General features: G+C 36.1%; 2 protein-coding genes and 1 long non-coding RNA gene across 4 annotated transcripts; 2 read left to right on the top strand and 1 right to left on the bottom strand.

The window, feature by feature from the left end:
• Positions 1-147: 147 nt before the first annotated feature.
• Positions 148-4,708, bottom strand: LOC18030839 (pathogenesis-related homeodomain protein). Of its 2 annotated transcripts, none has more exons than XM_006412722.2 (11): positions 4,455-4,631; positions 3,523-4,029; positions 2,986-3,151; positions 2,714-2,837; positions 2,510-2,622; positions 2,034-2,378; positions 1,690-1,935; positions 1,467-1,556; positions 1,339-1,389; positions 734-1,213; positions 148-598 (listed from the first exon to the last, which is right to left on the bottom strand). In XM_006412722.2, exons 2-11 carry the CDS (start codon positions 3,921-3,923, stop codon positions 332-334), a joined length of 2,283 nt encoding a protein of 760 aa, XP_006412785.1. In that variant the 5' UTR covers positions 3,924-4,029; positions 4,455-4,631; the 3' UTR covers positions 148-331. The 2 variants fall into 2 exon arrangements, with proteins under 2 accessions (XP_006412785.1, XP_006412784.1); XM_006412721.2 differs by having other exon boundaries at positions 149-598; positions 3,523-3,992; positions 4,455-4,708.
• Positions 4,709-7,790: 3,082 nt separating this feature from the next.
• LOC112082303 lies at positions 7,791-8,496 on the top strand. Its single transcript, XR_002896963.1, has 2 exons — positions 7,791-8,033; positions 8,236-8,496. It is a non-coding gene; the product is annotated as an uncharacterized LOC112082303 (long non-coding RNA).
• Positions 8,497-9,545: 1,049 nt separating this feature from the next.
• LOC18030838 (TBC1 domain family member 5) lies at positions 9,546-13,167 on the top strand. Its single transcript, XM_006412719.2, has 5 exons — positions 9,546-10,136; positions 10,323-10,426; positions 10,525-10,701; positions 10,792-12,713; positions 12,799-13,167. Exons 1-5 carry the CDS (start codon positions 9,967-9,969, stop codon positions 12,952-12,954), a joined length of 2,529 nt encoding a protein of 842 aa, XP_006412782.1. The 5' UTR covers positions 9,546-9,966; the 3' UTR covers positions 12,955-13,167.
• Positions 13,168-13,170: the final 3 nt, after the last annotated feature.

Genomic DNA, 13,170 nt, shown 5'->3' with positions numbered 1-13,170 from the left:
TTTATTAAAAATGTGGTTATCCAATCAGATAATAAACAATAAGCCAAAATCTCTTAATTTTCTTGTGTTCTAATTTCTAAACCTAAAGTAAAAGCTCAATTATTTTGGAAAAGAGAGTAAAAGAAAAGTTAAAAACTTGGAATTAGGAAATGTGTTAAATCAACAGAGCTAAAATTCTATTAATTAAAACCCCAGTGTTTTTTTTTTCCGGGATTTATTTCAAGTTTAAATGACACATACAAATTGATAAACACAAAAGCTACATGAGGCATTCTTTAGTTATAAAGAATCTAACAACACCAAAACTTCTGCTAGAGATCTAAGTTTCTTTTTACCTTTTCTCCTTGATCTCTGCTGTTGGAACATATACTACCGAGTCTTCTTCAGGTAAAGAAGAAGAAGACTTGCCTAACTTTTTACGGCCTTTCGGTGTTCTAAATCTCTCAAGCCTCTGCGTCACATCCAGTAACTTGTTTTCTGCCATACAAAGCACCTCCATCACTGCTTCGAATTCTTCCTCTTCAGTCATCTTCCTCTCTGTCTCCTTATCCTCAAGAGGAGTCTTTAAGCTCATTTCGCTGCCTAGCTCTTCATGTGGCTGTACATAAAATACGCAGGATAAATAAATGAAAAAGTTCTAAAATTATCCAAAGCCACCGGTCAATGCAAGTTCATAGGAGTAATACTGAATCAATAACTTAGTTATGCTAAAAGGGTTAATTTTGATTCATACCACTAGAGTGAAAGAAGAGTCCTTCTGCTCCGGATCCTGTTGACTTTCATCTTCTATGGATTTAGGCAAGGAGACATTGGCGAGTTGAATTTCCTCCTGGTTATCAATACAGGGAGAAATTGTTGTCTGATTCGTAGAATCATTAAATCCGAGCGGAATAGTCTCGTCCATGGTTTCTTGAGTTTCATTTGTTTCTGTGTTAGTCTCGTCCACAATATCTTGTATCTCATTTGTTTCTGTGTTTTTCTCCATGACAGTCTCGTCCACAGTGTCTTGTATCTCATTTGTTTCCGTGCTTTTCTCCATGACAGTCTCGTCCACAGTGTCTTGTATCTCATTTGTTTCTGTGTTTTTCTCCATGACAGTCTCGGCCACAGTATCTTGAATTTCCTTTGTCTCTATCTTCTTCTCCATGACTGCTTCTGGTCTAGAATCGCCAGAGAACACCTTAGAATCCTCAGGTTGTTTCACGCTCTCCGTCTGTAATAGGAAAAAAATGACCAAATGATTGATCTCATTGTAAATTTTTTAAGCCTATGAAGGAGTCTAGAGAATCTTCAGATGTGAGAATCGAGCAAGTGATAATTTTGTAACAAGTTATTTACCTTTCTATTCCTCAATGCCATATACCGTGCATTTTTGAACCATTTGCTGACCTGAAAAATGAAATTTAAGCAAAGAGCCAGCAAAAACTTGTATCCGTAAGATTACTTTTTTATGGTCTCAGTGTTACCTTCTCTGGTTCAAGACTCAACTCTTTTGAAAGACTATCCCTCACAGCTTTTGAAGGAAGCTCATTCTCTGCAAACACTTGACGTAGCTTCTGGTACATTTATGCAAACAATTTAAACTTAGTAATGGGATTCTTCTCAATCTCCTTTTTTTTTTTTTTTTTTTTCTTTGTCTTTCGGTAACTACACATAAAAGACTAAAACAGGGAAGTAGCAATTCCAGACCTCAACTGCATCTCTTGGGAGTCTGAACATCGGCCTTCGCCCTCCTTTGCCTTCTACAGAGACAGAATCTTTCTCACTCTGTTCAGGTATTTCTTCAACATCTTCATCTTTCTTCCTGTTTTCGCACATAGTTACAAGTGTGCTTGCTGCATCAGATTCCTTTCTTCTCTTCCTTCTGTCACTCGGACCCCAGTCTTCGTCTTCACTACCTTGCTCTTGCAAAACAGCATCCTTTCCAAACATTTCCTTATACAGAAAACAAAAAAAGAGCCGAAAATTTCACCACCAAAACAATCATCAATAACAATTCGAAGCAGATCAACATTCATGGATGTTGTACTCACATGGTATAATTTTGTATAGTCAACAGTCTTCCGCTGTCTTGGCCCACATACAGTTTCTTCATTACTTGTCTCGCATGATTCCAACATATTTCCAAATCCATGGCCTTCCCACGATCCTGTTGAAAGGGCTACACCATCAGAAGCTAGGCTCAAGCTAGTTGAAATGCTTTCTCCATCATTATCACCATCACCACCACTATCGCTTCTGCTGTTGCTTACTCCACCGTTTTCCTTCATTTCAGGGTCATAATCACCATCCTCAGAGTCATCCGAAGGCCAATCTGCTTCGTTGTTAAGCGTAGCTTCAGATCCAATAGGAAGACTAGCTTCTTCATTGAAGATATCCTTATCAACATAAAAAAAAGTGTGTGAGAGTTTCATAACTAGAAGAGTAAAGCAGAGTTCTTGTCGTGTGAAGTATCTCTCTATCTAGCGTTCAAACAAAATGAAACACTTTGGTATTTGCATAGTTTTACCTGCCAGTTGCTGTCCACGGGGAAATGAGTTCCTATTTGCGCATTCATTGTGTCAATGATTTCCATTTTGCAATCACAATATTTGCAGAACCAGCCCTGGTCTCCAGGAGGAACTGTTGAAATTATGTAAAGAAAAAATCAGATGGAGAAGTCAAAGTGCATAGACTCTCTAAGACGTATATGGAATAGATAGTCAAAGCATACTGCTTTCTGTTTCCAAAGGAGGGTCAAGGCACTTCTGGTGAAATGCGCGATTACACGTTCCATCACATAGTATTATATCGTTGTCCTGAAAAGCTTCTCGAGAATTGCATTCCGCACAAAATATCTGCAAAAGGAAACACCCCGTTAAGCAATTCTCCACTATGCCTATAGTGTAAACATGTTTATGGTGCGTGCGATTAAAATTCCTATAATAAATCTACGGGGATAGCGAATGACTATATTTCAAAGCGAGTACATAGAGATTTGCTTACATGGTCATGATGAATAGAACCATCTGGAGCCATCACTTTCTCTTCGATGCTTCCCACTGAACTAAGCATATCCAGCTGACGAATGGCGTCGCGTAGACCAAGCTTGCAGTTTAAGATCTGTTTCCGAGCTCTCTCAAGCTCCTTGTCTGGTCTTATCTTTTCCCGGCTGAAGATAACATGAAAATACAAGTGTCAAACCAAATAAGGGCATGATTGTTTCTTTTGCATTTCCATTTTGAAATTTACAAATGATGATCAAAACATTATAAACATGTAAACGCAAAAGGAAGTGCAAAGTTTGTTTTTACGTTTAAAACAATCGTGGCCTAAGGAGAAGTAGGAATAAATTTTTGGTTTGGAAACAAAAAAAAAAAAGGTTTTTGATACTACTCGTAAACACATCTATCAACAGAAGAATTGAGAACAACAAAACTTAATAAAACTCGTTTTGGTAATATATCCAAAAAAATCGTAAGATTTAAAACTTTTCCACATAGGAAACATTGAGTCAGAAGAGAGTAAATTCAATTGCTGTACCTCTGACCTTTCCAACCTTCAGTTGCATATGCATCAATAAGATTCTGCTGCATCTTCATCTTAATAAGCAAATACCTTGTTCGCCTCTGCAATCTCAACGCTTCATCTAACTCGACCTTATTATCCTTTTGTTGTCTCTTACTTTTCCTCTTCCTTGTTCTCTTACCCTTCTCCTCTTCCTCCTCCTCCTCGCAACGAACCCATCCTCGAGAATACTTCTTGTTCCTGGATTTTGAACAGATTTCTTCCTCGGTTTTGCGCTTATTATACTTTCTCTTGTTTGTTGTTTCTTTGCCTTTCTTCACCAAAGATGAGAGTAAGGTAGAACCAATTCTCTCAACTGGAACACAAGCCTTATCGGTTTCTTGCTCATTTCTCCCCTTTTTTTCACTCTCCTCCATGTCGAGTTCCCCGATCACAGAGACTTACTCCTCTTACCAGATCATATCATATCATATAAGATCCTTACCCTGAACATTCAAAACCCTTTCCTTATCACAATCTTCCCTTCACAAATGAGCCAACAACCCAATTTGAGAACAAAATCATAATTATGATTCTTGATTTCTATTCATTGACATCCCACAATGAAAAGGACTGAATCAAGTCCTCTACGAATTGAGAAACACTTAAACACATATACACATTTAAGACACTGCTAAATTCAGATATGTTTTTTTACTTTTAACTGAAAGATTACAGATTTCTGATTAAAGCCGACACTTGCAGACAATATAACGAAACAGATCGAACATTAGACTAATCAAGAAAACAACCTTCGTATATAACAAACAGTACTCTCTCTTCATACATAATAACTCTGTAACTAAATTGAGCAAAGGAATCGCAACTCTTAACCAATCGAAAGAAGCAAACAGCAGAAAATTGAGAAAGCCATTCAATTTTCAGAGTTTTTGACAGAAGAAGCAAACCTGGAAGAGAGTAAGGAGATGGGATTGAAGAAAGACAGCACTGAATCAATTAATTACGGATTGAGAAAGATGAAGCCAAAAAAAGAAGATCTTTCCCAAAAGGTAAATGGGAGCTTTAAAGATATTTTTCTTCGGCGGGTTTGAGTAACCGGCGGCGACTTGGAAGGGTGCTTTCAACGGTCGGGTTTACGTCACTCTCCGTTCCCTTTAGATGCTTTGCTTTGGTAATGCGCCCAACTCTTATGTATTTTCACTTTAGGTCCCTGTATTTAGACAGTTTGTCTCAGATTGTCTTAAGGTTTTAGAAAATTCCTTTTTACGCCAGCAAGTCTTCCGTTTCGATCGCGTTGAGATTCGTTCCCTTTTTTTTTGAGTTTAATTTTATTTTTTTTCTGAATATACAAACGCGTCGGTCGAAAAAAAAAATTAATGAATTACAAATACGTCATTTGAAAAATAAATGGACCTCTAGCACAGTATTGCTTTTCAAGCCCAATAAAAAGGTTATAGGACCAAGTCATTAACTTAAGCCCATTATGAAAAAAGTGAAAAGGTGATTTCAGATTCTATTATTCTAATTAGATTTTAAGTTTCTAGAAAGATGAATCTAATTAAGAGGTCGGGTCGGGTATTTATGGTCGGCAAAAAACCAGTGGTCGGAAAAAAGCCAGTGAGTCGGTTCGTGGATATTTTAAACTTTACAAAATTTATCTGTTTACGTAGGTCATATAGTTAACCGTAAAATTAAATTGAATCAGGATTAAACTAAGGTTAAGCTTTAAATAGACTTAGGTCAGAGTAAACACTCTTTAGACATAGTTTTCATCATAAAGACATAATGCATTTTTCTTTTTTACATTTGCACGTATATTAAATAAAATGGTATATCGAAATCATAGTTGGGTACAGTATCGAAATCCTAGAGATGTTAATTGATTACTTCTACATTTTGATTCTTTCATTTTGTGCTACTAGTCTATCTAATTTGTGTTGTCAGTATTCAGAACAGTCACATGGGTGGATCCGAGATAAGAACAAAAGCTGGCCATAAAACAAACTTTGGTGTTTTTCACACTATGCACACATTGACAATGTAATAATCAGTCACCGACTATTAATTTATGCTGTCTAACTAATTTGATTGCAAGAAACCAAAAATGTAATTTATGTTTCTATTTAATGGGATGCCTCATGCATTACTCCGAAGTGCCATTTTAAATAATGACATGTGGGCCTAAAATGTATTATTATTATTATTTTTTTTTTGACATATATATTGGAGGGTCCTATTCATATGAAAGTCTTGTTGCTTTGCAAAATTATTGTTATCCCTTCACATATAAATGATGGGCTATAGAGAGTTAGAGACAAACCGATCAAAGATTGTCTGCTAATGCACATTTTTACAGCTACAAATAATTTCGATTACTGCCTTTTTAAGATTGTGTGATGTTGTGACAAGTTCGATGGCCTAGTCTGATCTAATTTTAGCTGGATTAGTTTACTACAAATCGGTTTTCATAACTTTTGACTTTTTCTTCGGGAATTTATTTTTACCATTTAACCCGTAGATCTTTGATCCATCCCGACGTCAGATTCTAAAGATGTCAAAACTTGACTCTGGTATATTAAGGTTTTTACATATCATATTTTAGTTTATTGTTTATTTTGCCAACCAAGCGGATTTTTTCATCCTTTACGTTTAAATTATAAATCAAAACTTAAATTATCAATTTGTGTTGCTGTTACAAGTACCAAATCTTGAATTATAAACAAACATGAGTACACTGGGGCTTAGGAAGTTGTAGTTAGTGAGTTGCTTTCACCTAATTGTCGGAAAGAGATTCATATATATAATCATAATGGGTATTAGTTGTCACATTTTTATTTGTACTAGATAAATTAAGTTCTCTGATTGCAACGGTTGACATATATATTTAGAGTTTATGTTTAAATAACTTATCGTCTCTTAACTTACAATTAAACTAATTAGGTACGAAATTAATAAAGATATAAGATGAACATTGTATTGGAGGGTTGTTCCAAAAAAAAAAAACATTGGATTGGAGGTGAATATACTGTTCTTCTCCATTGGAAAAATGGAGGTGACGCAGAGGGGATCCACGTTTAAACGTTTGTGTGGCGTAGAAGATTAGGGGACGACGCTGAAAACAGTAAAATACTCGAGAAAATATTATAATTGTACGATAATATAATGGGGAAGCCAATTTGAGGACCGACTTTTTCTAACAACTCTCCGGCTCTTTTTAGATGCATCTAATAACACCAATCATTCATGCATTGCCTCAAGATAATATGACTTTTCGCGTCCACTATAAATTATATTCTCTCAAAATAAATATTATAAAATAAAATGATAGTGAATACTAAATTTTGGTGCGTGGTCGTGTTTTATTGTTTATTTGTTTTCTACAACTGAATATAGGTTAATTGATAAAGACTACTTAAAGGTCCACATAGATGACAGTTCGGCTCGAGTTATAAACACTCGTGTGGAAGCGAGTATTGAAAGTTTTGTAAAAAGATTGAGGTATGCGATTCATCTTGTATCAATTCATTGACTGGTAATAAGCCATGTTAGATTCATGAACATGATTTTAAAAAAATGATTGTTTGTGACCTTTGCGATTACACACAGTCGTAATCATGACTATGGAGAAATTAGTTATCGATGAATCAATTGAGTAGATATCTTTATGATGCATCGTTTTTTAAGTGAAGAAAACGCTGATATTCATTGTGTTTGTGTTGCATATTGATATTATAAATTTGTTTTTATGAGCAATAATTAATGAGGTTGTTTGGTATAAATTTTTACTTTAGATTTTATTTAAAAATAAATAATAAAAATTTTGCTTTTAAAATAAAAATATGACGTTAAAAAATTAAAAGTTTCATGAACGTAATTAAAAAAATGGAAGTTTAAAGAGTAAAAAAAAGAAATGAACATTTGAAGTTGTAGAGATAAAAGCAAAAATAAAAACATGTTTGACAAAAAATTAACTTTTAAAACTGAATAAGTTCTTACAGTCAAACATCAAGCAACCCTAACATCAAATATTGTTTTAACTTTTAAAGTTACAAGATGAAACTTTACAACCCTAGTACGAATTATAAGTGATTCACAAGAACAAAACATAGTTTCTCTTAAGAGCAGCAGCTCCAACAGCAGTTTCTAGTGGGGTTTTGATAGAGTTTTAATTAAAAAAATAATGTTTTATTGCTTAATTTCTTTAGAACCGATCTTAATTTTAGAATTTTAAGAGTCTCATCACAACCCTATACGTGTCAGTTTCTGATTGGTGCGGTGGTAATTATTTTTTTTTAAAAAAATTTTCTCTCAAAAATCGAATTCTCACACAAATTTTTTTTTTTCTCTCATCGACATTCTTTGTAGACATTTTTTTTCTCTCCTTATGCGGAGAAATCGAAATCCTATGTGTCTGTGATTTCGAAATTGAAATCGAAATCATGCATGTGGATTCGAACAGAGACATGGTGTGGAAGCTCTTCAAATTTTGTGGAAGCTCTTAAAATCAATCTGAAATCTGTCTCATGGTAAGTTTCTGGAAGCTGTTCTAATTTTGTAGGTGAATTGCTTAATTTTGCGTTATGAATTGCTGAGTTTGTGGAAGCTATTCGAATTTGTTTTAGCTGATTTGCTGGGTTGCTGGATTTGCTGGGTTTTCTGATTTGTGTGATGAATTGATGAATTGCTGGGTTTTTTGATTTGTTTATTCCCTGTGTGATGTTGTTTAAGGATACTTTGCTATTTAAGAGAGGATGAGATAAAGGAAGACAAGAAGAAGAAGAGAGAGAGGAGAGGAAGAAGGAGCTGAAGAGAGAGACGAGCAAAGGAACGAAGCAGATGCTGTTTTATGTAAACTCAATTTTGGTTTGGCATATCTTGTGATGCCACCAAATGGAAAGAAAAAAAAAGTTTTTTAAAACCTTGAACCCCTGAAAGATTCAACTATTGGAGATGAATTATTTGCAAAACTAAAATGAGGTTGTTAATTTATTTTTTTGTTCAATTTAGTATTAAAAAATTGTTAAGAGCCCCAAAAATAGATTCTATCATTGGAAATGATCTAAGACCCCACACATACATTTACGTCTAGGTCTATCCAGATTGACACGTAATGGAGACGTGTCGTGAAGGCTTACTTGGATATGACTTTTTGCTAAATGTAATTAACCTCGTGGCTAACGCCGCCACATCTGAAATTCGAGGAATATGCCTTTTAGTACTTACAGTCTAGCATTTCCTGACATAATTTATAACCCCTGTAGTTGAGTTTAACACTGAATCTGAATGTTAAAAATTAAATGAATGTATAATTTGTGTATATATATATATATATATAAAAAGGAATGTATAATTTGCATGGCCATGCAAACCAATCCAATCTTTTTTTCACCGTCAATGGAAAATTTCATCATTAAAAAACTTATGTGAGTTCTCTGTAATCTGTACATGTATAGATTTTATCAGTAATAACAATATCTGTTTTACCTGTTCATAGTAGACATGTCTTGTTAAGATTGATGAGCGTACTATAATTGTCTTGATCCAGTATTGTTAAGATTTTATAGTTGGGAAAATCTTGAATCAGAAGATTGAAAATTTTCTGGATAGATCTTATTAACAAACTAGTTATATATTAGGAGTGATCGTTTTTTACAACTTAAAGATTAGAAATCAAAACTCAGCCTTGTAATTTCACAATTTTGAACGGTAAAAGAATTTTAATACAATGCTATTGAGTACCATTTCGAATATTCAAAGGATATTATTAATGAGTCTTTTACAATCACTGAAAAACAGCGTATTTCGTGGTAAAATTTTAAAATATACACCTATAGACTATAGTATACTCGATGTCAAAAAACGAAGAAGACTATAGGATTCTCATTGAACAGTCATTAGTTTAATTTTATTGAATAAGCAAAAGAGAAATAGAATAATCAGTAGTCAATGAATAATGGCTTGCCCAAAAAAGGTCAATTAATAAAACAAAGAAAGAATAAGAACAGAACAAACAAAAAAAAAAGGGTATTTGAGCTGGTGCTTCTTCATCTTCACCACTTTGCTCAGACAGGTCACCTTTTAGTTTGCTTTCCTCACGAAACAAACAAACTTCTTATTTTCTTCTTTATTGAGAGGGATGAGAAAATTATTGGAGCTGCTCTGAAAAAAATAAACCTTTTCTTTTTCTTTGTCATTCTGACTATCTTTTGCTTGGATTCGGAGAGAGGAAGGAGAATTGATTCTCTCTCTCTCTCCTATTTTATTGTGTTCCGATCTGATCGGAATTTACATTTCTTCTATTCTCATCTTCAGGTTCAATTTCCATTAAGTTTCTTCCTCTAGTGTCAAGGGAGAAATTTCCTGGTGACGTCTTAATCATTGATTTCACGAAGAATATTTATCTCTTCGTTGATTCTTTTACAATTTTGTGAAACCGGAGAAGCAAAAGCAAGAAGCTTTATGGTTCTGTCGGAGATAGAGCCATCTATGTCGGAACCACTGGTAGACGAATCTGATCGTCGTTTCGCCAATCTGAGAGGCGTACGGTGGCGCGTGAATCTCGGTGTTCTTCCGTTTCAAGCTTCATCGATCGATGATCTTCGCAAAGCTACAGCTGAATCTCGCAGAAGGTAGCTTTTAAAATTACAACAATGTTGGTGTTTATTACAAGTATGACAATTTTGTGATGTTGCCAAAAGTTTCCTATTTTGGGAGACCAAAAATTCGGCGTTCAATAAAATTTGAGATTTCTGGGTTTTAGCAAAAGATTATTTTCTTTCCTCTCTAAATTGGCAAACTTCATATCATCAATGTAGATATGCTGCTTTAAGGAGACGCATCTTGATAGATCCACATTTGTCTAAAGATTTACGAAATTCCCCTGATCTCTCAATCGACAATCCCTTATCACAAAACCCAGGTAAAAAAAATCTTCTGTTGATTCCCAGTTTCTTGTACATTGTCATTTGATTGCTAAGATTCTTGGGGTCTTACTATAGGAAACCTTTTCTAATGCAGATAGTACATGGGGTCGGTTCTTTCGTAACGCTGAGCTAGAGAAAACACTGGATCAAGACTTATCGAGGTTATATCCAGAGCATTGGAGCTACTTTCAAGCTCCTGGATGTCAAGGAATGTTAAGACGTATTCTACTCTTGTGGTGTCTTAAACATCCCGAGTACGGATATCGACAAGGTACACCGTGTGTTGTGTCTTTCAAAAAGAGTAGACTTTTTGGTTACTAAAGATAATCTGACTTTAGTTTTCATGTTTCGGTTTTTGTAGGAATGCATGAGCTTTTGGCTCCTCTGCTTTATGTGCTTCATGTTGATGTGGAGCGTCTCTCTGAAGTGCGTAAAAGCTATGAAGATCATTTCACGGACAGATTCGATGGGTTGTCTTTTGAGGAAAGAGATATTACTTACAACTTTGAGTTCAAAAAGTTTCTGGAGGATTTCACGGACGATGAGATCGGTGGTATTCAGGGAAATTCCAAGAAACTAAAGAGCCTAGATGAGCTCGACCCCGAAATCCAATCCGTTGTGTTGCTAAGCGATGCTTATGGAGCCGAAGGAGAACTCGGGATTGTCTTGTCTGATAAATTCATGGAGCACGATGCTTACTGCATGTTTGATGCTCTGATGAGTGGAGCTCATGGTTGTGTCTCAATGGCTGGATTTTTCGCTTACTCTCCAGCTAGCGGATCCCACACGGGTTTACCTCCCGTTCTTGAAGCGTGCACTGCGTTTTACCATCTTTTATCGTTTGTTGATTCGTCTCTGCATAGCCATTTAGTGGAACTCGGAGTTGAGCCTCAGTACTTTGGTCTTCGTTGGTTACGGGTTTTGTTTGGAAGAGAGTTTTTGCTTCAGGATTTGTTGGTAGTGTGGGATGAGATATTCTCAGCAGATAACACGGCGAGAAATGATGAGGCTAACAACACAAACCAGAGCTTCAAGATCTTTGATTCTCCTCGGGGCGCTTTAATCTCTGGAATGGCGGTTTCGATGATATTATCTTTGAGATCTTCTTTGCTTGCTACTGAAAACGCAGCTTCTTGTCTCCAAAGACTGTTGAATTTCCCGGAGAAGATTGATGTGAGGAAGATAATAGAGAAAGCTAAGTCATTACAAGCATTGGCTTTGGACGATGATGTACGATCATCAGCTCTGTTGATTAACAGTGTCTTTGATCAGAGCATCAGCCCTGCAGTACCGGCGAGAACTAGCAGCTTCCCTTCGGGATCCACTTCGCCTAAATCTCCACTGATAATTACGCCACAGAGTTATTGGGAGGAGAAATGGAGAGTTCTTCAGCAAGCCGCCGAGGAACAGAAACAGAATCCTTCAACACCGAAGAAAAAGGCATGGTTTAAGGTGAAAAGACTTTTCAGAGCAGAGTCTGAGCCAACTCATAACACCAAGACAGTAAAGGAAGCCAAGGTATCATCAGTGGCACGTAACTTGCTGGAAGATTTTAATCGGCAGGTTGTTTCTGAACCTGAGGAAGCTACTATAGTAGATGTTGTGAGCAATGAGAATAGCTCAGTTCAACAAGAAACTGAGGAAGCTAATACAGTAGATGTTGTGAACAATGAAGATAGTTCAGTTCAAGAAACTGAGGAAGCTAGTACAGTAGATGTTGTGAACAATGAAGATGGTTCAGTTCAAGAAACCGAGGAAAGAAATATGAGTTTCGAAACTGCTGGTGAAGAGAGTGTAGCAGCAATGGAAGAGAACTCATCTGATGCCTTCTCAGATCCAAACAGTCCACTCAGAGATTCGAACTCCATTGAGAATGATTCAGATAGCAGTACCGGGTCGATTCTGTTTGCCAATGAAAAAGTTAAAGATCAAGAAACAAGCGCAGTAGATTCTCCTCTTCCCCTTTCTTCTCAGCCGAGCATCGAGTTTCCAGTAACTCGGTCTAATAACGAAGAGGACAGCGCAGATAGATCTGTGACCATTATCAAGGAGCGTAGTAAGGTTTTACCGGGAAAATTCCAATGGTTTTGGAAGTTTGGACGCAATCTCACTGGCGAGGAGACAAGATCCTTCGGTGTTGAAAGTAGTAAGAGCGATTTGGTTTGCTCTTCCGAGTCACATTCCCTTCCGCAGGCTTCATCTTCGAGCAGCAAAGGAGACTCAGACCAGAATGTGATGAATACTCTAAAGAACCTTGGCAATTCCATGCTCGAACACATTCAGGTAAAACTCATTCTCATTTACTCATTCTTTCAGATGAAAGTAACAAATCAAACGTTCTGATGAGTTTTGACCATATTATATTCAGGTGATCGAATCGGTTTTCCAGCAAGAACGAGGTCAGGTTCAGGCAGGATTGATGGAGAACATATCTAAGGCCAATTTGGTCGGAAAGGGACAAGTCACAGCCATGTCAGCTCTCAAGGAGCTTCGGAAAATCAGTAATCTTTTGTTGGAAATGTGATGAACCTTTTTCATTCGTCTTCTTCTCCCCCTGTGCATATATTCATCCTATTTTTTGTAAAGTATTGTTTCTTAGAGCACGGAATAAAAAAGCTAGCATTTTTCTTATAGGCTTGTTCTCTGTCTCTAAGAAAATTTTGCTGTAGAAAACCAATTTTTTGGTTTAACGGTCATGTATAAGATGATATAAATAAAGATGCATAATTTGTCTGAATTC

Source organism: Eutrema salsugineum, unplaced genomic scaffold (genome assembly GCF_000478725.1).
Source record: "Eutrema salsugineum unplaced genomic scaffold, Eutsalg1_0 scaffold_1, whole genome shotgun sequence".
NCBI lineage: Eukaryota > Viridiplantae > Streptophyta > Magnoliopsida > Brassicales > Brassicaceae > Eutrema > Eutrema salsugineum.
Note: the sequence above shows the minus strand (reverse complement) of the source record. Positions and strands in the feature narration are given on the sequence as shown.